The 23,910-nt window shown below is 42.4% G+C and overlaps 1 protein-coding gene across 1 annotated transcript in view; it reads left to right on the forward strand.

The window, feature by feature from the left end:
• The first annotated feature begins 6,818 nt into the window (after nt 1-6,818).
• Nucleotides 6,819-23,910, forward strand: part of LOC134358439 (rho GTPase-activating protein 22-like) — a 520,442-nt gene continuing 503,350 nt past the window's right edge. The window contains exon 1 of the mRNA XM_063070661.1: nt 6,819-6,901. Coding sequence (XP_062926731.1) covers nt 6,868-6,901 — 34 coding nt within the window. The 5' untranslated portion in view covers nt 6,819-6,867. The remainder of the gene's footprint in view (nt 6,902-23,910) is intronic.

A 23,910-nucleotide genomic window follows, 5' to 3' on the forward strand; every position in this document is an offset into this window, starting at 1 on the left:
TGTTTCTCAATCTCTGTTTCTATCTCTGGAGACAAACTATCAACCTATGTCTTTTATAAACCTACTAATTCCCATGGTCATCTCAACTACACTGTACCTCTTCCTACCCTGTCTACTGTAAAAATACTATTCCTTTTCTCAGTTCCTTTGCCTCCACTGCATCTGTTCCCAGGATGTGGCTTTTCTCTCAGAGATGTCCTCCTTCTTCCCTTCCTCCACCATTGATGCCACCCTCATCTGCATCTCCTCCATTTCCCAAACATGCACACTCATCCCATCTTCCCACCGCCTCAACAGGGATAGAGTTCCTCTTGTCCTTACCAACCACCCCGTGATCCTCCAGATCCAACACACCATTGTCTGCAAGTTCCTTCGTTTCCAATGAGATGCTACCAGAAAAAATCTATCTCCTTGAGTCTCTCCACTTTCTGCTAGGATTGCTCCCTCTGTGATTCCCTTGTCCATTTGTCCCTCCTCACTAATTCCACACCCCCGCCCCCCAGCATTTATCCCTGCAAGTGACCAAAATGCTCCTTCCTCACCTCCATTCAGAGCCCCAAACAATCCTTCCAGGTGGGGCAACACTTCATCTGTGAATCTGCTAGGGCCGTCTATTGAGTCCAGGGCACCCGGTGTGGCTTCAGACATTGGTGGGACCTATCGTAACTTGGGGGACTGCTTCATCGAGCACCTCTGCTCCATCTGCCAAAAGCGGAACTTCCCAATGACCAAACATTTTAATTCTGATTCCCATTCCCATTCCTCTTTTTGTGCCAGAATGAGGCCACCTTCAGGGTGAAGGAGCAACACCTTATATTCCATCTGGGTGGTCTTCAACTTGATGCCATGAACATCGATTTCTCCTTCCTATGGTCCACTCTCCTCAGGTGCATCAGGTTCCTTCCTCTCCAGCCCTTTACTTTTCCCTACCTACCTTCATCTATCACCTTCCAGCTCTCCTCCTATACCTCCCCTGCCCTTTTATTCTGTTGCCTTCTCCCTTCCTATCCAGTTGTGAAGAATGATCTCGGCCTAAAACGTCGACTGTTTATTAATTTCCATATTTGCTACTTGAGCTGCTGAGTTCCTCCAGCATTTTGTGCATGTTGCTAACGACTGAAGGTGTTTGGCAAAATAGATCCATGAGTGGCTTTGAAATAAGAACGTAAGGACAGCAGAACGTAAGAAATAGGAGCAGGAGTTGGCCATCTGGGCAGTCGAGCCTGCTCTGCCATTCAATAAGATCATGGCTGATCTGGCCATGGGCTCATCTCCACCTACTTGCCTTTTCCCCATAACCCTTCATTCCCCTACTATGCAAAAATCTGTCTAACTTTGTCTTAAATATATTTACTGAGGTAGCCTTCGCTGCTTCATTGGGTAGAGAATTTTACAGACTCACCACTCTCTGGGAAAAATAGTTCCTCCTCATCTCAGTCCTAAATCTACTCCCCCAGCTCTTGATGCTATGTCCCCTAGTTCTAGTCTCACCTACCAGTAGAAACAACTTTTCAACTTCTATCTTATCTGTTCCTTTCATAATTTTATATATTTCTATAAGATCTCCTCTCATTCTTCTGCATTTGAGTGAGTACAGTCCCAGGTGACTTACTCTCTCCTCATTATTAAACCTCTCATCTCCAGAATCAACATGGTAATAGGAGATGGTAGTGGCCAAGGGGTGTTCTTCTGACTGGGTCTGTAACCAGTGGTGTACCTCAAGGACCTGAGCTGGGATGATTGTTGTTTGTCATTTATATAAATTAGAATATACTGTAGCTTGGCTGATTAGGAAGTTTGCTAATGACACAAAAATTGGTGGAGTAGTAGATAGAAAGAAAAGTTATTTAAGGACACAGAAGTTTAAAGAGCATTTGTAAAGTTGGGCAAAGCAATAGACAATGAAGTTAAATCCAGACAAGTATAAGGTTATTCAATTTGCAAAGTTAAATATTAACACAACGTGTACAGTAAACAGCAGGGACTTAGGAGTACTGATGTACAAAGAGGTATGTTTGTAGCTCCCTGAAAATATTGAAGCAGGTTTATATGGTTGTGAAGAAGGTAGTTTGTATGTTTGCCTTCACAGGCATTGATTATAAGGTTTAGGGTATCATGTTACAGCTATAAAAAATATTGGCCAGGCCACACTTGAAGTATTGTGCATGATTCCAGACGCACACCCCAGGAAGAATGTGGTAGCATTAGAAAGACTGCAGAAGAAATTCATCAGGATGTGGCCTGGAACTGAGGACTTAAGGAGTTAAGGCCATAAAACCATAAGACATAAATGGCAGAATTAAGCCATTTGGCCCATTGTGTTTGCTCCACCATTCAATCGTGGCTAATCCTTATTTCCCCTCCTTGGCCCCATTCCCTAGCCTTCTCCCTGTAACTTTTGATGTCACGTCCAATCAAGAACCTATCAAGCTCTGCCTTAAATAGACCTAATGACCTGGCCTCCACAGCTGCCTGTGGTAATAAATTCCACAAATACACCACCCTCTGGCTAAAGAAATCTTTCCACATCTCTGTCTTAAATGGGCTCTCCTCTATCCTGAGGCTGTCCACCTTGCCCTAGACTCCCGCACCATGGGAAACATCCTTTCCACATCCATTCTGTTGAAGCCTTTCAACATTCGAAATGTTTCACTGAGATCCTCCCTCATCCTTCTAAATTCCAGCAAGTACAGACCTAGAGCTATCAAATGTTCCTTGTATGATAAGTCTCTCATTCCTGGAATCATCCTTGTGAGCTGCCTCTGGATCTTCTCCAATGCGGCACATCTTTTCTTAGATGAGGAGCCCAAAACTATTCACAATACTCAAGGTGAGGTCTCACCAGTGCCTTATAAAGCCTTAGCATCACATCCCTGCTCTTGTATTCTAGACCTCTTGAAATGAATGCTAACATGGCATTTGCCTTCCTCACCACTGACGCTACCTGCAAGTTAATCTTTAGGGCGTTCTGCACAAGGACTCCCAAGTCATTTAGTACCTCAGATTTTTGGAGATTTTCCCTATTTAGAAAATAGTCTGCACATTTCTACTACCAAAGTACACGACCGTGCATTTTCCAACATTGTGTTTCATTTGCCACTCTCTTGGCCATTCTCCTAATCTGTCTAAGCCCTTCTGAAGCCTACCTGTTTCCTCAACAGTACTTGCCCCTCCACTAATCTTATCATCTGCAAACTTGGCAACAGGGCCATCTATTCCACCATCTAAATTATTGATATACAGCATTAAAAGAAGTGGTCCCAACACCGAACCCTGTGGAGTACCACTATGCACTGGCCGTCAACCAGAAAAGGATCCTTTTATTCCCACTCAATGCCTCCTATCAGTCAATGCTCTAACCATGCCAGTAACTTTCCTGTAATACTATGGGCTCTTAACTTGGTAAGCAGTCTCATGTGTGGCACCTTGTCAAAGGCCTTCTGGAAATCCAAATATACAACATCCACTACATCCCCTTTATCTATCCTACATGTAATCTCCACAAAGAATTCCAATAGGTTCATCAGAAAAGATTTTCCCTTGAGGAAACCATGCTGAGTTTGTCCCATCTTGTCCTGTGTCTCCCAGTACTCCATAACCTCATCCTTAGCAATTGACTCCAACATCTTCCCAACCACTGAGGTCAGGCTAATTGGTTCTTTCTTCTGCCTCCCTCCTTTCTTGAAGAGTGGAGTTACATTTGCAATTTTCCAGTCCTCTGGCTAGAGTGCAATCGTTTGATAGATCATTACTAATGCCTCCACTATCTTTACCGCTATCTCTTTCAGAACCCTAGAGTGCAGTTCATCTGGTCTGGGTGACTTTTGTACCCTTAGATCTTCCAGCTTTTTGAGCACCTTCTCCCTTGTAATAGTAACTGCACTCACTTCTCTTCCCTCTCACCCTTCAACATCTGGCACACTGCTAGTGTCTTCCACAGTGAAGACTGATGCAAATTATTTAGTTCATCTGCTATCTTCTTATCCCCAGTTATTATTTCTCCGGCCTTCTTTTCTAGCGGTCCTATATCCACTCTCATCTCTTGTTTATTTTTCATATACTTGAAAAAGCTTTTACTATCCACTTTGATGTTGTTTGCTAGCTTGCTTTCATATTTCTTCTTTTTCCTCCTAATGATTCTTTTAGTTGCTCTCTGTAGGGTTTTAAAAGCTTCCCAATTGTCTGTCTTCCCACTAATTTTTAGTTTATTGAATGCCTTCTCTTTTCCTTTTAAATTAGCTTCGAATTCCCTTATCAGCCATGGTTGTACTATTGGATAACTTGGCTTTATTCACACTGGAATGAAGGAGACTGAGAAGAGAATGTTAGAAAATTAGCAGGGACATAAGATTATCTAGTCTTTTGCTTAGAGTGGGAGAGTTCCAAGCTAAAGGGCAGGGGATTAAGGTGAAAGGGCAAAAATTTAAAGAAGATCTGAGAGGCTAGTCTTTTCACAGGGAAGGTGGTGGTTACATGGAACAATCTGCCAGAGGAAGTGGAGGTAAATAGAAATACAATTTTTAAGAAGGTATTTCAACAGGTACTTGGATAAGAAAGGAGGAGAGTGACATGGCCAGATAGGATTAATGTAGATACAGTCGGCATGGACAAGTTTGGCTGAAGAGCTAATTTCTGTACTGTATACAGATCTAGGACAAATACTGGAGTACAAGCATTTAAGGAGAAAGTGGATACACTCAAATGAGATGGGGAGGTAAAGTTTTTTTTTCCCCTCACAGAGAGTGGTGGGTTGCTGAAATATGCTGCTAGAAAGGGTGGTGAGGCAAATATGTTAGAGGCATTTTAGAAGCTCCTACACAAGCAAATGAACATGCAGAGAATGGAGGGACATGGACATTGTGTAGGTAGGAGAGATTAGTTTAGTTCGGCATTTAATTACAAGTTTAATTAGTATGGCCCAACTCTGTGGGCCACTGATCCTGTTCCTGTTCTGTTCTATGCTCTATGACTCACTTGTATTCTACTGAGGACACTGATTGTCTTTGGGGAGCAGAAACCAGGAACCTCTGCTGCCAGGTCAGCGATGGTGTCTATGCCCCCTTCACTGGATGCAGCCAGGGTTCATTCCATTTTGATAACAGGTACTTGCCTGCAGAAACAATATCCACACAGGCCATGGACAGTGCAACTACTTGTCCTTCAGAAGATGATCCAAGCTGTGCCTACAACCGTGAGTCACAAGCCATGAAATGCACCACATCAGTAAAGACTGGTAGCAGGAAGCCCCTCATTTCTCCAAGAAGCCAATAATGAGTGGTCTGGGAGACAGGACTTCCAAGAATGAGATCTTTCATGCATTCAAAAGAGAATTAGCATGGTCAGGTGATCTCAGTACTTCTGTATGAGTGCCACTGGAAGGAACACACAGCTCCAAGAGCCCTGTTGGAAGTACTGGTTAATATCTTCCCATCAGATATTAGCATATCTGTGCATTTTCTATTTCCATTTACAAGCTTCCTGAGTGGAAGGAGTCCTGCCATGCAAGCAAAATGATGTAAAAAGATTATCTATGAGTAAAAAGTCTTGGCACAATTCACACACTCAGGCTTTGTGGGAAGTCTGTGGGAAACAGAAATGCAGTTCGTGAGAAAGGCTTTCATAGCAGAGTTGTATCACTGGCCCATGAACCACCCCTCAAAAAATAATTCCGTGTGGAGCTTTGCAGATTCTTCACTGTGATAAGGTGTTTTATGAATGGGTTTTACTGAACTGTTCTGTTGGTGAGAGTTGAAGGTAAGGTAATCGAGCAAAAAGGAGTTGCAGCACTTTTACAGCAAATGAAAAGTCCATATGTCCCAAGTTTAAACTTAAAGTCAAAGTCTAGTTTATTGTCAAGTACATACGAGTACATATATGTGCAGGTGCAAGGAAAAGCTTAACTTCCATTAGTGGTGCGTGCATGTAGTATCAGATACAGAACCACTGAAAAAAAAGAATTTAAGACTGTACAATGCAGGAATTTGGCTCGAGTCTGCTCCACCATTTCATCATGGCTGATTTATTATCCCTCAAGCACCATCAAACGCTCCCCGTACGTTAATCCTTTCATTCCCAGTATCATACTCGCGAACCTCCTCTGGATGCTGTCCACTGCCAGTGCACCCTTTCTTAGATAAGGGGTACAAAACTGGTCACAATACTCCAAGTGCAGTCTGACCAATATCTTAAAAAGCCTCTATATTATTGTTTAAATTGTGTATAATGTAAACATACATTATACACAATTTTTACAAAAAAAATCCAATGATAATAATTAACTGCAGAGGGTTGTGAGCAGAAGGGTGGGCTAAACAGGTACGAGACTGCATAAATGTTAATCCAAAATTAAAGTTTAAAAAGCCACCTCATTTAACGTTTCAAATCCATCTTTGCCAAAGGGAAGAATTTTGCCAGCCAGCAGTGGGAAGGAATTATTGGAAGGGAATCAAAGAATGGTTTCCTGCAATAACTAAAAGTTTACTACAACCCCAATCAAAGACTGGTGTCCCACCCAGGGCTATATGCCAACCAATCAGATTGATGTCTACTCCAAATTGAGAAGATAGGAAATCTTGAGGAAAGGAAGCAAAATTACATGGGGGGGGGCAGAGATGAAAAGTCTGGAATTGACTCAGAATGAAAATCAATAGTCGCTCTTAAGTGGTGGAGTAGCTGCTGTGTTTAAATTTATGGACTATTTGCAGCTCTTACAATCCCACATCCCTCCAGTAGTCTTGCTGCCTTGCTTTTGTCAAGGGGAATGATACATGAGGATGTGGTTTCTTGCTACATTCTTCTGCTTGTAAGTGGTGAAGCAGAACAGCAGATGCAAGAAAATGCAGAGAAGTCTTCACAGCAGCAGGCAGAATGTGGAAACAAAGATCAAGGGATCCCCGGATTGGTATGTTTTTTAATTAATTGTGGGGAGTGTGGCACTATAAACTGCTGCAGAAAGCTAATGGAAACTGATAATAGAATACAGTAACTTATTAGCTGGGGCTAAGAATCTCTCCCTTATGGTTAGGCTTTTGAAGCATTTAATTAAATTCTTGAGCAGTTCAGCAGGATATGTGGCAGTTAACTGCAGAGAGAGAAAAAAACACTAATAATGCCTTATAAAAGAGTTTAAATCTGAACGTGTTGGCGTTTCTGCTGACCTGTGTAATGTACAAAGGCAGAACAGGCAATGTTGCTGTTTATAGTAGTCGAATATCTACTTGTGTTTCAACTACTTCTGTTTTCTGGTTCTTTGCATAGACATTGCAATTTTAAAAAAAAAGTGCAATAAACTAAGATCTTCTTTAATTTTGTCACATCTTTTCTTCTTGGTAAACCTTGGAATGCTCCAGGATGTAGATCATTTCTACTTCATGCCTCTTTAACCCTCTTGCCACCATAGTTTCTAACTGTGCAACAAATCCTGTGACTTTCAGAATGCTGGAACCCCCTAAGTTTGAAGTTTACTCAGCCACACTGCCGCATTGTTTTGGAAAGTCAAGGCAGATTTTCTAGTTTTACAGTGAAAGCGTCATTTTCCCATTCTAAAATGAGCATATTCAGCATGGAAAAGATTACATCTCTCCTAGGCTTCCTGTAAGTTAAGATACCTCAAGATTTGCTGCCAAAGCCTTGGGTATGACACCATTCTTTGGTTTAGGCTGTCGTATAACTCTAGTTATTCTCTTCCAGCTGTGCCCAATAAAATCATCCCTTTGAGGAAGGTGGATTTGGAATATTATTTAAGGTGGATTTCCTAATTTCACCAGCCGCCTGAGCCTACTTTAGTGTCACAGTCCTTAATGGCTCACTTTTTCACTCAAAACTTTCCAGTTTTAAACTGTGAGGAAACCAGCCTTTACAGAACAGTGGTAAGATCACACTTGGAATATTGTGCTCAGTTCTGATCACCTAGGAAGGATATGGAAGCTTCAGAGGAGATTTACCAGGATGCTTTTGGGATAGGAGAGCATGCCTTATGAGGGCAGGTTGAGCAAGCTGGGGCTTTTCTCTTTGGAGCAAACAAGGATGACAGGTGACTTGGTAGAGGTGTACAAGATGATGAGAGGCACAGATTGAGTGGGCAGCAAGCACCTTTCTCCCAGAGTGGAAATGGCTAACACGAGCTGATATAATTTTATGATTTTTAGAGGAAAGTATAAGTGGGGTTTCAGAGGTTTTTCCCCCCCCCACAGAGTGGTGGGTGCATGGAATGCACTGCAAGGGGTGGTGGTAGAGGCAGGTACATTAGGGACATTTAAGAGACTCTCAGATAAGCACATCGGTGATATAATAATGGGGGACAATGTGGAGTGGAAGGGGATTGATTGATCTTAAGAGGAGATTGAAAGGTTGGCACATCTTTGTGGACTGAAGGGCCCTTTCTGTGCTGTATTGTTCTATTAGGGGCCAGGGTGAAGATACATCTCTATGAAATGAGGTGTAAGGCGCTCCTTCCCTCTGCCTGCCTGCAAGTCACCCTTGGGCAAGGTGTAGCACCTGCTAAGTCCCTCCCACCTCCATCAGAGTCACGTGAGGCCATGGGAGCAGGTGTTGAATGGTCGTATGAGTAGCTGGCACATATCACAAGTCCTGGTTATGCAACCACTGATGCCAGGCAGACAATCTGTGAATAATATTGACAATGACTGTGGTCACTCATCTTGTAAAGACACTGCCCAGAAGGCAGCAATTGGCAAAACATATTTATAGAAAAATTTGCCAAGAAAAATCATGGTCAAAGACCACGATTGCCTATGGTGTACAGCATGCCACATAATGATAAAGATGACTATTCCATATTCTATGTACAACTAAACTCCTGGGTAAAGCACATAACTAACCTTCATTCAATCTTACAGATATTTATTGATTGATATCTACTATTATTCAATGTATTCATTATTATTCAGATCATTCAATTATAACTAATAAATTTGATTAACTTTCACAGATGTTGATTACCATCCACATTCAGCAATGATAATTCTGCATATTCATTGGTTACCACTAATATCTACTATTTAAATAAGATTATTAATCACATTCATCAAGTTATATACCATTAATACTCAGCGACTACATCAATTCATATTGACATGAATTTGTATTTTTTTCCTTTATTAACCAAGGAAACATAATAATATATTTTTAAAAGCTTTTTCTTAATATCATAATTTAATTAGAGCCAGTTTGATTAAGATAACTGAAGGTGCATTTCTCAAAATCTGTTGCCTGAGAATTAGCCTGATTTAAGAGAGCACCTGGAGGCATTTTTATTGGTTACATTGGGCCAGTGACTAATTTTAAGCAACTATGCCAGCAAAGAAACAGCTTCATTTATAGATCTTTGAAGGCCTTCTCAGATATACAACAAGGGTCTACTCACTTCTAATTCTTATCTGGCTCTCAACCCTAAATTTAATTTCTATACCATTGTCAATCACCCCTTCCCCTGCTGAGACACAAAATTCAGGGATTCCTTCCTGAATTCTCTACCTCCTTCTAAGACACATCATTATGCCAACTCTTTAACCGAGATTTTGGTCACCACTGTACTTGCTCCTTTTCTGGGTCAGCATCAGTTTTTGTTTTATTAAGCTCCCATCAAGCAGCTTGGCGTGACTATACAAATGTAAGTTGACGACTGAACTCCAAATGGTGATTAATTCATCCCAATACTTTGGAGAGAATAAAAGGTTGCAGAAGCCCAGGATTCAGTGCATGGAATGTGTGCTTAAAATCCCTCGACCCTTTGTGAGGACATTGCTAATTTTGTCTAAGGGTAAGCCGCATGACCAGCCCAACTCTTAGTCCATGCTCTCTGTAAATTCGCTTTCACTTCAAGTCAGCAGGGAAACGTGCACTGCAAATATCCACTGACACATCAGGTGACAGGCAGAACTGTGTTACAGGGAAACATAAATGAAAAATACAGGAAGCACTCAACAGGTCAAGTAGCATCTTTAGTGGTGAGAGGGAGTCATAACAATTCAGCTCAAGGGCCCTTCATCAGTATTGGAAAAAATGAGAAAACAAGCATGTTCTATAGTTCATGGAGGGAAACAGTGGAGAGAACGGAGGAAATGTCTGTGAGAGCGTACAGACCAGAGTTGTCAAGGTAACAATTACTTTAAAAACAGAAAGTTGGAGGCAGAAGTAAAACAAAACCAAATTGAAACAGAAAGGTCTGTGGGGAGAGAGAGAGGGAGAAGCGATTACCTGAAATTGTTAAATTCAGTGTTAAGCAGCCAGATGGAAAATGAGTTGTTGTTCTTCAAGCTTCCACTGCCAGTGTTGGAAGTCAGAGCCAGTGAAGTCAAAGCAGGAGTGGGAAGAGGGATAAAAGCAATTAAAGTGAGAGTCATTCCAAAGAATGGGGTTACTCTTGTGGACTGAGCAAGGGTGTATGTAATCTGGCCACCAATCTGTATTTGGTTTCTCCATTGTAGAGGAGACCAGGAGACTAGATTATGAATACTGAATACATTACTCCATATTTGAAAAAGTACAAGTGATTCACCTTGAATGTCTGTTTGGATGGTGGGAAGACAAGAGGTTAAAGGGCAGAAGTGTCTGGACGTCTCGGTGCAAAGGCAGGTCACCTGCTTGGAGTAAAATCATGCCTTAGACTTTGTGTGATCACTCAAATCGAGTATGATGTTCTCCTAATGGTTGTTGAATATTGGGTCCTCAGGAGGCTATAGAGGATGATCTGGGATCCATATATTCTGGTGCAGTGTGGGCAGGAGTAAGTGGTGGCTGTGGTTAGTGGGCAGGTCTTCTGGTTGTTCAGTCTCTCCTTTTGCAGCTGCTGCTTGTTCTCCCGGACATGGTGGAGATCGTTCTCATCCAGTGCAGTTTCCTCTTAAAGAGATTTCCTCCAGGTGCATTTGAGTGCAAAGTCTACCCAGTTTTTAGGTGTAATGTTTTTATATTTGAAGTGTTTCCTTTGCCCACCAGGCCATTGCAAATCTTCCATTGCAAATCTGAGGGTAAAGGAACTGTTTGCAGAGATGTGAGTTGGGCATCTGGTTGACATGAACTAATCATCAGAGTTGGTATTGCTTTTCACATTGGTCTCAGTGCAAAGGCAGGTCACCTGCTTGGAGCAATTGGGAGTAAAATCATGCTTTAGGAAGCCGATGAATCATTTGTCTAATAGGCTTCTATTGTATGGGAATGGTTTAAGCTAATATGGCAGGGGATGGGTGTGATAGAACTGAGGATGAGCCAGCAGGTTTACAAGTAGATGAAGGGTGTAATATGAATGTAAGGAAGGACAAGCCAATGACTGGGTACAAATGCAGACAGAGCAAAGAGTTAAATTGTACCACAGAGGCAAAGTTCAAAAGGGCAAAGACTGCAGGACTGAAGGTGCTGTATTTAAATGTGCATAGCATTTGGAATAAGGTGGATGAACTTGTGGCACAATTAGAGATTGGTCAGTATGACGTTGTGGGCATCACTGAGTCATGGCTGAAAGGCGGCCATAGTTGGGAGCTTAACGTCAAAGGATAAACATTGTATTGAAAGGACAGGCAGGATAGGCAGTGGTGTGGCTCTGTTGGTAGGAGATGGAATTACATCTTTGGAAAGAGGTGACATAGGGTCAGAGAATGTTGAATCTTTGTGGGTGGAGTTAAGAAACTGCAAGGGTAAAAAAAAAACATTATGGGAATCATATATAGACCTCCAAATAGTAGCCAAGATGTTGCAATTGCAAAGGGAGCTGGAAAAGTCATGTAATAGGGGTAATGACACAATTTTAATGAGGGAACTTCAATATGCAAGGGGATTAGGAAAATTACGTTGGTGTTGGATCACAAAAGTGGGAATTTGTTGAATGCCTATGGGGTGGCTTTTTAGAGCAGATTGTGCTTGAGCCTTCTTGTAGAAAGGCCATCTTAAATTGGGTGTTGTGTAATAACCCAGATCTTCTTAGGGAGCTTAATGTAAAGGAACCCTTAGGAGGCAGTGCCATAATATGACTGAATTCATAATGCAATTTGAGAGGGAGAAGCATAACTCACATGTATCAGTATTGCAATGGAATAAAGGTAATTACAGGGGCATGAGAGAGGAGCTTGCCCAAGTGGATTGGAGGAAGATTCTTGTGGGGATGAAGGCCAAGCAGAGGTGGCTGAAGTTTCTGTGAATAGTTCACATGGCGCAGGATAGGTATGTCCCAGAGAGGAAGTAGTTCTCAAATGGCAGGGGTAAGCAACTGTGGCTGACAAAAGAAGTTAAGGACTGCATAAAAACAAAGGAAAGGGTGTATAAGGTAGCAAAAGTGAGTGGGAAGTTGGATGATTGGGAAGCTTTTAAAATCCAACAAAAGGCAGCTAACAAAGCTAAAAGGGAAAAGATGAAATGAGGACAGACGAGCCAATAAAGCAGGGTACCAGAAGATTTTTCTGTTATATAAAGAGTAAAAGGGAGGTGAGAGTTGATGTTGCACCACTGGAAAATGATGCTGTTGAGGTAGTAATGGGGAACAAAGAAATAGCAGCTGAATGACAGACCATCTGTCTTCACTGTGGAAGACACTAGCAGTGTGCCAGAGGTCCATGAGTGTCAGGGAGCAGAAATGAGTGCCATTGCTATTACAAAGGAAAAGGTGCAAGGCAAACTCAAAGGTCTTAAGGTGGATAAGTTACCTGGACCAGATGGACTACATCCCAGAGTCCTGAGAGGGGTTGCTGAACAGATAACAGATGCATTGCTCATGATCTTTCAAGAATCATTTGATTCTGGCAAGGTCCTGGAGGACTGGAAGATTGCAAATGTCATTCCACACTTTAAGAAGGGAGGAAGGCAAAAAAAAAGAAATTATAGGCCAGTTGGTCAAACCTCAAAAGTTTGGAGAGTGTTGGAGTCCATTATTAAGGATGAGGTTTCAGGGTACTTGGAGATTAATGATGATAAAATAAGTCAAAGTCAACATGCTTCCTGTAAAGGGAAATCTTACCTGACTGACCTGTTGGAGAACAAGCAGGGTGGACAAAGGAGAGGCAGTGGATGTCATTTACTTGGATTTTCAGAAGGCATTTGATAAGGTGCCACACATGAGGCTGCTTAACAAGGTAAAATCCTATGACATACAGGAAAGATACTGGCCTGGATAGCAGAATGGCCGAGAGGCAGGAGGCAGCAAGTGGGAATAAAAGGGGCTTTATCTGGTTGGCTCCAGTAACTAGTGGTGTTCCTCAGGGGTCAGTATTGGGATTGCTACTTTTCACATTGTTCATCAATAATTTGGATAATGGAAATTGATGGCTTTGTGGCAAAGTCTGTGAATGATACAAAGATAGGTGGAGGGGTAGGTAGTGCTGAGGAAGCAATGCGATTACTGCAGAACTTCGATAAATTGGAAGATAGTCAAAAATTGGCAAATGGAAAACAGTGTTGGGAAATGTATGATAATGCATTTTGGTAAGAAGAACAATAGTGCAGACTTATCTAAATGATGAGAACGTTCAAACATTAGACATGCAGAGGGACTTGGGAGTCCTTGTGCAAGACTCTCAGAAGGTTAATTTACAGGTTGAGTCTGTGGTAAAGAAGCCAAATGCAATGTTGGCATTTATTTCAAAGGGAATAAGAATATAAAAGCAAGGAAGTAATGCTGAGCCTTTATAAGATACTAGTTCATATGGAGTATTGTCAACAGTTTTGGGCCTATATCTCAGAAAGGATATATTGTCATTGGAGAGGGTCCAGAGGAGGTTCATGAGGATGATTCTAGGACTGAAGGGGTTAACATGATGAGTGTTTGGCAGCTTTGGGCCTATACTCACAGGAATTTAGAAGAATGCAGGTGGATCTCATTGAAATCTATAGAATGTTAAAAGCACTAGACAGAGTTCAAGTGGAAAGGATGTTTCCTATAGTGGGGGTATCCAGAACTAGAGGGGACACCCTCAAAATTGAGGGGCAGCCTATTAAAACAGAGGTAAGGAGGAATGTTTTGGCTGGAGAGTAGTGAATCTGTGTAATGCTCTGCCACACACTGCAGTGGAGGCCATGTACATGGGTATACTTAAGGCAGAAATTGATAGTTTTCTGATCAGTCAGGTCATCAAGGGATATAGTGAGAAGGCAGTTGTGTGGAGTTGAGTGGGATCTGGGATCAACCATGATGTGTTGGCAGAGCAGACTCAATGGGCAGAATGGCCTAATTCAGCTCCCATGTCTTATGGTCTTGTGCTCTACACCATTCAGATATATAGGTAAGCTGTGCATGCAATAGAATTTCTAGTCCAGATGCTGAGCATCAGACCAGCTTTCAGAAGAGTCAAATTTTAAAAAAGGTATTGTGCTGAGGTGCATCAGACAAATGTGGCTGTTCCTCCAAAGTAACATTTAAGCAATAATTGTGCTGTCTAACAAAATCAACTTGTCACAAAGAAATATGTAACTTGCACTCAAATGGATCATTCAACAAGATCATTTGTTTTCTGTATTTGAGTTTAATCCTGTGTATTAATGAAATTGTAAATCAAGTATTCTAGAAGAGATAAAGAATACTTATTTTCTAAAACAGGAATTCTGCAGATGCTGGAAATTCAGGCAACACACAAAGTTACTGGTGAACGCAGCAGGCCAGGCAGCATCTCTAGGAAGAGGTCCTCTTCCTAGAGATGCTGCCTGGCCTGCTGCATTCACCAGCAACTTGATGTGTTGCTCTTATTTTCTACATTTTTATTGCACAATACTACATCTCACAGTGGTAGATAGATTCAAGGGCAGCACAGTCGACATTTTGGGCCGAAACCCTGAGTCCTGCCAAAGGGTTTTGGCACAAAATGTTGACTCTACTTTTTTTCCCCCCATAGATGCTGCCTGGCTTGCTGAGTTCCTTCAGCATTTTGTGCAGGTTGCTTGGATTTCCAGCATCTGCAGATTTTATCTTGTTTGTGGCCGCAGCAGCCAATGCCAATTTTCATTGGACCCCTGTTGAACAGTATTCTAAATTTAATATTCCAATATTCACATTCCTCCTTACTCACCTCCCATATCCTCTCCCTGTCCCTGTCTCTTCTACAGCCATCTAACATCACTACATTCTCCAAATCTATTTCTTGACCCTACCCCTGATAATGTTGTGAGTCTCTTAATAACCCTGCATGTTCTGCAGTACAAAGAGGAAACTGTCAGGTGAACTAAGACCCAAGGCCCTTGAAACTGTGACACATTTTGCAGATTTCACAGTGTGGTACAGTTAAATTACAATCTTCTTAAAATAATGTCAGCAGGGGTTTCCATTGGCAACTTTCTTACTGCAGAAACATTTACCTGAAAGACATGGCCTGAACTGACATTCTATCTACAATTATCTTGAAATGTCATTCAATTTGCTAATGGATGCCATAGACTTTTATAGTGCAGCTTTGTGAAATATTGTCATTCATGAAATGATGACTTCTGAAGATTATAGTAGTTACACTTGGCAGGGTGTAGGGAGGCTGTCAAGATCCCTAAAGATGTATTGCTTTAGGAGGACAACAGGCTTTCAGTTTCTTTCTTATTGTTCTGAAGATAGTGGCTCATTCTGAACTATATCACCAATGGTGATAAATGCCTCAGTAAAGGGTGTGCTGGTAATTCTCCAGAGTGCACGTCTAAATACCACCATGCCACAGTTAGGGCAGAACAGTGCAGTGCAACACTATCATCCCATTGAAACTAATCAATAAGCTTGAAGACCCAAGCCTTTGTACCTCTTTGTGCAACTGGATCCTCGATTTCCTCACTTGCAGACCCCAGTCAACTTGGATTGTCAACAACGTCACTTCAACAATCACCATCAACACAGGTGCAGTACAAGACTGAGTGCTTTATACTGATGACTGTGAGGCTAAGTAAAGCTCCAATGCTCTATTTAAGTTTGCTGGTGACGCCGCTGTTGTTGGCCAAATTAAAGGTGGTGTTGAATTAGCATATAGGCTGGAGATTGCAAATCTAGTTGAATGGTGCCACAACAACATCATCAGAGATGCAGTGTCCATAACTTTAAATTCCTTGGTGTTGTCATTTCAGAGGATTTGTCCTGGGACTACATTCAAGTGCTATTACAAAGAAAACATGGCAGCACCTCTACTTACTTAGAGTGCACAAATTCAGCATGTCACCTAAAACTTTGATAAATTTCTAAATATCCACAATGGAGAGTATCCTGACTGGTAGCATCATGGGCTGGTGTGGAACAAACAATACCTTTGAATGGAAAAGTCTAGAAAAATATAGTGGATACAGCCCAATCCATCAAAGAAAATGCTCTCCCCACCAATGGGCACATCAACAAGGAGCACTACCACAATAAAGCAGCATCCATCATCAAGGACACCCACCATCTGGATTACACTTTCTCACTGCTGCCAGCAGGACAGAGGTACAGGAGCATTAAGTCCCACACCACCAGGTTTAGGAACAGTTGTCAGCTTTCAACCATCAGACTTCTGAACCAGCCAAGATAACTTCACACACTTCAACACTCAACAGACTCCAGAACCTATAGGCTTACTCTAAAGGACTATACTGTAACTCACTCAGTATTATCTATCTGTCTTTTTAATCTATGTATCTATTTTTTTGCCTTTCTGCAGGTTGTCTTCTTTTGCACATTGGTCATTTGTAAGTCTTTGTGGATAGTTTGTCATTGATTGTATTGTATTTCTTTGTTCTACTGTCAGGTTCTGTCAGGTTTCAGCAGTGGGACTCAAGTGCAGACCAATGAATACTTCTTCACCAGGATTTATTAGGGAGCACAAAGGCAACAGTCTTTCAAAAACAGAAGGCAGGCACAAATCCAAAATGGCCGGCAGAGGTCTTACCAGGGAAGGCAGACAATCCAGAGCACACAGGCAAAATCCAAAACACAGAATCAGGCAAAATCAGTTGGCAGAAGTCATAATGACAGGCTAAAGCAACACAGGTCAGAACTGGGATGAACTGGCAGAGAATGCTGCTCAAGGCAGGGTTTAAATGGACAGGGTAATGAGTGAAAATTAGACAAGGTGGGTGCAAATGAGGAGACAAGCAGGTAATTGGAGGAAGTCCAAAAAAGGAAAGGGGCTGGGCCGGAACCCACATGGCCAGGTGAAAGAAAACAGAAATTAAAGACTGTCGTGATCCAGGGCTACCAGCAGAGGCCCTTCGACCCAGTGTTCAGGCCAGATCCTTAACATCTACTTTGAATGCCTGTAAGCAGATGGATCTCAGGGTAGTATATGGTGACATATATGTACTTTGATAATGAATTTGCTCTGAACTCTGAACTTTGCCTGTTACAGAATATATACTTCTGAGTGCACCCAGTGTTACTCTTACAGAGAAATGCAGTGTAGGAAGTTAACTAAGGAGCAAGGCCAATGATGAGTTATATTGAGAGATCAGAAATTCTTTCTTGTTCAAGAGTGTATAACAATATGATAGAAGTTGTCCTTGAGTCCATTGGCATGTGTTCTCAAGCTTTGTATCTTCAGCTTAATGAAAGCGTGGGGAGAAGAGCAGAGAGAGAATGACAGATCCTTGATCTGACTTAGTTATACTTCCTATGAGAATGTCACTATCTTCCCTCACTTTCTCCATCTCCATCAGATCTTCTCTGAAACCACCATGTTTCACAGATGTGTTTCTAAGATGAACTCCTTCATCCGTAACTTTGTCACAAACAAGAGAAAATCTGCAGATGCTGGAAATCCAAACTACTGAAGGCCTGAAAGGTCAACTGTGTACTCTTTTCCATAGATGCTGCCTGGACTGCTGAGTTCCTCCAGCATTTTGTGGGTGTTCCTTAACCTTGTTTCCACATTACCGAAAAGGGTGACAATTGCATTTGTCTTATTTCCTAAATGTCAGCTCTCTCCTCTCCCCTTACACATAACAAGAGCAAGGTCCTCCTTGTCCTCACCTTACCACACACATCATCTTCCCTATATTCAATGGATCACCCTCCATGATTGCCAACATCTCTAATTCAATTCGTTTGATTGTCATTCAAACATGCATGAATACCCATGAATACAGCCAAATGAAGTAATGTTACTCTGGGCCAACGTGCAAAACACAGTATCAACAGTCATCCGGAGGACAAGGCACATATAATATAACAATGCCTCTACAAAGATGCCTCCCCTCCTTTACCATTAGAGGTGAGAATAAAAGTCAGCTATTTGGCCACTCAAGTCCATTCAATAAGATCATGTCTGCTTCAGTCTGGCCCTCGGCAATATTTCCCTGTGTCCTTCCCATACCTTTTGATTCCTTTGTAATTTCAATGTCTGTGAATCTCTATAGTGGATGTCTTTAAGGGCTCAGTCTCCACCATTTCATGTGTGGAGAGTTTCAAAGATTCAAGATCCTCCAAGAAGAGAAATTCTTCCTCATCTCCATCTTCTTTATCTCTGTGGTGACTGGCTGTTCTTAAAAATATGCCCCCAGCCTCCAAATATCTCCACTATAAGACCACAGTACTACAAAAACATCTTCTAGCATCCAGCCTATCTCAGAAATTAATGTTTCATAAGATTACCTCACATTCAGTGAGTACTTCAGTGAATATTGCCCAAACATGTTGAACATTTCTTTACATGTCAACTTCTTCATCCCAAGAATCAACACAGAGACCATTATCTTCTAATGATAATTGTTATTTCTTAAGTTTGGAGAAAAAAACTATACACCGGCACTTGATCGAGCTGTAACAAAACCTTGCTACTTGTGTATTCTATCCTCCCTGTAGAAAAAACAAACATTCCGTAGAACTAAAAACATGCTCGTATTTCCATGCCAACTCTTTCTGTTTCATGAACAAAGATTTCCGTATCCTATTGCATTGTAACATTTTTTGATCTCATTCTGCTTAAATAATAATACGATTTTTTATTCTTTCATCCAAAGCATTCCAAAGGAACTATTCTCTCTGAGCCTTGCTTCCATCTTCACTAAATTCCAATTATTTTCTCACGTACTCTCCAATGAACAGAGCACCTGTCTTTTTTTTATCTCTTCCCTTCCCAACCCTCAAGCATCCAAGTGAAGCAATGAAACACTTCCCAATATTGTACACTATATCCAATGTTCACAATGTGCTCTCCTCTACAAGGAAAACCACGGCGAGAGGAGAGACAGCAGCGCGCCTGCGCGTGCACAGCCCTCTGGTGAAAAATGATATTGTATCCATTAAACAGGGGCCGTGGACAATTCTGATTTGATGGAGACAGATGTGAAAGCATAGAGAAACATCTGGAAAAATTTCTGAAACGCTTGTTCGCTGCTATCGTTACTGCGCGGTCGGGAATCTTTCAGAGGGAAAGCCTCAAAATCCCCGGCCTTGCCTGCTGTTGGCGACCGAGATGGAGGTCGAATCACTTGCATAGAGATGGCGCTCAGTACTCGGTGTCAGAGAGCTGTTCAGAGCTCGAAGTTTTTGGATGACTCAGAGTCGGACCGTGGTCAGGTATGGCAGGGAGAGTTTTTCGTCCTTCTCCTGTCTGCGTGAGATGTGGGACATTTGAGAGACTTTGAATTTTTACTGTGCTCATGGACTTCTTCATCAAGTTATGGTATTGTTGCACTGTTGTAACTATATGTTATAATTATGTGGTTTTGTTAGTTTTTTTTCAGTCTTGGTCTGTCCTGTGTTTTGTGATATCACACCAGAGGAAATATTGTATCATTTCTTAATGCAGGCATTACTAAATGACAATAAAAGAGGGCTGCATGTCTTCATAATCTAAAAAAAGTGCTAATTGGTTAACCACACCCCATTTAGACCACAATGTTGATCCTGAGCTCTGGCCACCATTCAGTTCAACTCTACACCCTACCTCTGCTCTGACCTATCTTTGGCTTCCTACGCTGTTCTAAAAATGCTGAACGCAAGACTGAGGAATAACCCTTCTTCTGTCCGGAAAAATTATAGCCTCCTGGACTCAACATGGAATTCAACTAGAATCAGAATCAGGTTTATTGTCACTGATATGTCTTGAAATTTGTTTTTTTGTGGCAGAAATACTGTTCAAGACATACAAGTTACAAGATAAATACTGCCAAATATGAAAAATTATGTATCATTGACATCAGATAAGGTGCAATTCTGGCTATGGATCTCAGAATGAAAGTATGCCCCCAGGCTCTAAATACGTCCAGTATAAAACCACAGGGCTACAAAAACATTTTCTAGCATCCTTTAAACCTTTGAATGTCAGCATTTAGTGTTTGTTCTCTATCCTCTATTATTTCAAGTTTCACTTGTACCTTCCTAGTTACTTGTACCCCCCCCTCCGATTACCTGTACCCCAAATAACATTTTATTATTAGTAAGGCTTGGCCATCTCTTTCAGCCAGCACCACCACACCCCTGCTCTCCAACCATTACTAACCCTTTCTTCATTCTTTGTAATATTTCTTTGTCTCTGCTTTTCCCAGTTCTGATGAAAACCATTGAACCTGAAAGGATATCTCTATTTTCTTGTCCATGCAGCATATTTTCTGGTTTCACTTCCAGCTCCAAGATGCGTAGGATTTAGCTTTCAATAGTGCCTACTGAATGTAGGAAACTATCAGAGCCACAAGTTGAGATTCTGATAGGTGACCAAAAGCTTAGTAAAAGTAGGAGCTTGTAGCATATTTCATAGTGGAATTTGGTAAATGGGTAAATTTATTTATTATTGTCACATGCAGTGGAAACCTTCGTTTTGCGTGCCATCTACACAGATCGTTTCATCACAACAGTGCATCGTAGTAAGAACAAAGAAGTAGAGGCTAAATTGCGGAATGGGTTTGTTGATAATTCCAGAAAGCTGAATGCATAGCTAATAATGACTGAATAATTAAATTCAGGGATGACTGAGAGGCTGGAATGCAGATATCTCAGATCATTACAGAAGCAGGGATTACACAGGAAATGTGGAGGTGGTGGGGAGATTCTAAAACAAGGGTGAGAATTTTTTAATTTTCAGTTACAGTTCAAGTAGGAGCCAATGTAACTTAAATCAATGTAAACATTCAGTAGAAGTAACTGTTAGACTGTTATATTGTTCACTAATCCTGTTTAGGGAAGAGAATCTGCCATATTTACCCAGTATGGACTAAATGTGAATACAATCACAAACAAGAGAAAATCTGCAGATGCTGGAAATCCAAGCAGCACACACAAAAAGGAGGAACTCAGCAGGCCAGGCAGCAGCTATGGGGGGGTGGGGGGGGGGAATATTTAGTCAACATTTTGGGCTGAGTCCCTTCATCAGGACTGGAGGAAAAAAGATGAGGAGTCAGAATTAGAAGGTGGGGGGTGGGAGGAAGAAACATGAGGCTATGGGTGAAATCGGGAGGGTGGAGGGATGAAGTAAAGAGCTGGGAAGTTGATTGGTGAAAGCAATACAGGGCTGGAGAAGGGTGAATCTAATAAGAGAGGACAGGAGGCCATGGAAGAAAGAAAAGGGGAAGAAACACCAGAGGGAGGTGATGGGCAGGCAAGGAGATGAGGTGAGAGAGGGAAAAGGGAATGAGAAATGGTGACGGGAGGGGCATTACTGGAAGTTCGAGAAATCTATGTTCACCCCTTTAGGTTGGAGGCTACCCAGAAGGAAGATAAAATGTTGCTTCTCCAACCTGAGTGTGGCCTCATCACGACAGTAGAGGAAGCCATGGACTGGCTTGTTGGAATGGGAATGGGAATGGGAAGTGGAACTAAAATGGGTGGCCACTGGGACATCCCGCATTTTCTGGTAGATGGAGTGTAGGTGCTTGGTGAAGCAGTCTCCCAATCCACATTGGGTCTCACTGATATACAGGAGGCCACACTGGGAGCACCGGATACAGTAGGTGACCCCAGCAGACTCACAGGTGAAGTGTTGCCTCACCTGGAAGAATTGTTTAGGGCCCTGACTTTTAGTGAGGGAGGAGGTGCAGGAACAGGAGTAGCACTTATTCTGCTTACAGCCACTTGTTCTGTACGTCTGACAGACTGACCTTTACCTTGCTGAGGCCCAGTGTCAACTGTCAGACATCTCCTCTTACTTGCCCCTTGAACAGGATTCTACTAAGGAGCACCAGGCCATTGTCTCCCACACCATCACCAAATTTATTAACTCTGGGAATTTCCCATCCACTGCCACCAACCTCATAGTTACCTCACCCCACAGTTTCTACCTCCTGCACAAGATCTACAAACCCGTCTGTCCAGATAGACCCATTGTTTCTGCTTGTTCCTGCCTCACTAAACTCATATTTGCTTACCTCGACTCAGTTTAATCCCCTGTGGTTTAGTCCCTCAGACACTTCACATGCTTTTGATCTTTTCATTAATTTCATGTTCCCTGGCCCCGAGCATCTTATTTTCACCATGGATGTCCATTCTCTGTACACTTCCATCCCCCATCAGGAAGGCTTCATAGTGCTCTGTTTCATTCTGGACACCAGATCCAAACAGGTTCCCTCCACCACCACTCTCTCCTTCTGGCAGAACTTGTCCTCACTCACAATAATTTCTCCTTTGGCTCCTTCCACTTCCTTCAAACAAAAGGTGTAGCCATGGGTTCTTGCATGGGTCCCACCTATGCCTGCCTTTTTGTCAGCTACGTGGAACAGTCCATGTTCCACACTGTCATCACTCCCCAACTTTTCCTATGCTACATCGACAACTGCATTGGAGCTACTTCCTGCATCCATGCCGAGCTTGATGACTTCTTCAACTTTGCCTCCAACTTCCACCCTGCCCTCAAATTTACCTGGTCCATTTCTGACACCTCCCTCTCCTTTCTCAATGTCTCTCTGGAGACAGTTTATCGACTGATGTCTGTTATAAACCTACAGCCTCTCACAGCTACCTACACTATACTTCCCAGCCTGTTACTTGTAAAAATGGCATCCCATTCTCTCAATTTCTCCATCTCCATCGCATCCGCTCTCAGGATGAGGCTTTTCACAAATCGAAGGGGATGTCCTCCTTCAAAGAAAGGGACTTCTTTTCCTTCACCATTAACACTGTCCTCAACTGCATCTCTTCTACCTTGCACATGTCTGCCCTCCCCCGATCCTCCTGCCACCCTACCAGGGATAGTGTTCCTCTTGTCCTCACCTATCACCCCACCTGCCCCCACAAACAGCACATAACTCTCCGTAACTTCTGCCATTTACAACGGGGTGCCACTACCAAGCACATCTTTCCCTTCCCTCCTCCCACCCCCACCGCCAACTTTCTGCTTTCCTTAGGGATCACTCCCTCCATGATTCCCTTGTCCATTTGTCCCTCCCTACTGATCTCCCACCTGGCACTTATCCTTGTAAGCAGAAAGTGCTACACCTGCCCCTACACCTCCTCCCTCACTACATTCAGGGCCCTAAACAGTCCTTCCAGGTGAGGCAATGTTTCTGTTGGAGTTATCTACTGTCTCCTGTGCTCAAGGTGAATCGATATAGATTGGGAGACCACTTCACTGAGCACCTACACTCCATCCTCTAGAAAAAGCATAATCTCCCAATGGCCATCCATTTTAATTCCACTTCCCATTCCCATTCCAACATCTCAGTCCATGGCCTCCTCTACTGTCACGATGAAGCCACACTCAGGTTGGAGGAGCAACACCTTGTATCCTGTTCGGGTGGCTCCAACCTGATGGCATGAACATTGATTTCTCGAACTTTTGGAAATGCCCCCTCCCCATCATTGCCCATCCCCTTTTCCCCTCTTTCACCTTATCTCCTTACCTGCCCATCACCTGTCTCTGCTGCTCCTCCCCTTGTTCTTTCTTACCTGACCTTCTATCCTCTCTTATTTGATTTCCCTCTTCTCTAGCCCTGTATCTCTTTCACCAATCAACTCTGCAGCTCTTTACTTCACCCCTCCCAATTTCACCCATCACCTCGTGTTTCTTCCTCCCCTCCCCCCACCTTCTAATTCTGACT

Source organism: Mobula hypostoma, chromosome 18 (assembly GCF_963921235.1).
Source record: "Mobula hypostoma chromosome 18, sMobHyp1.1, whole genome shotgun sequence".
NCBI lineage: Eukaryota > Metazoa > Chordata > Chondrichthyes > Myliobatiformes > Myliobatidae > Mobula > Mobula hypostoma.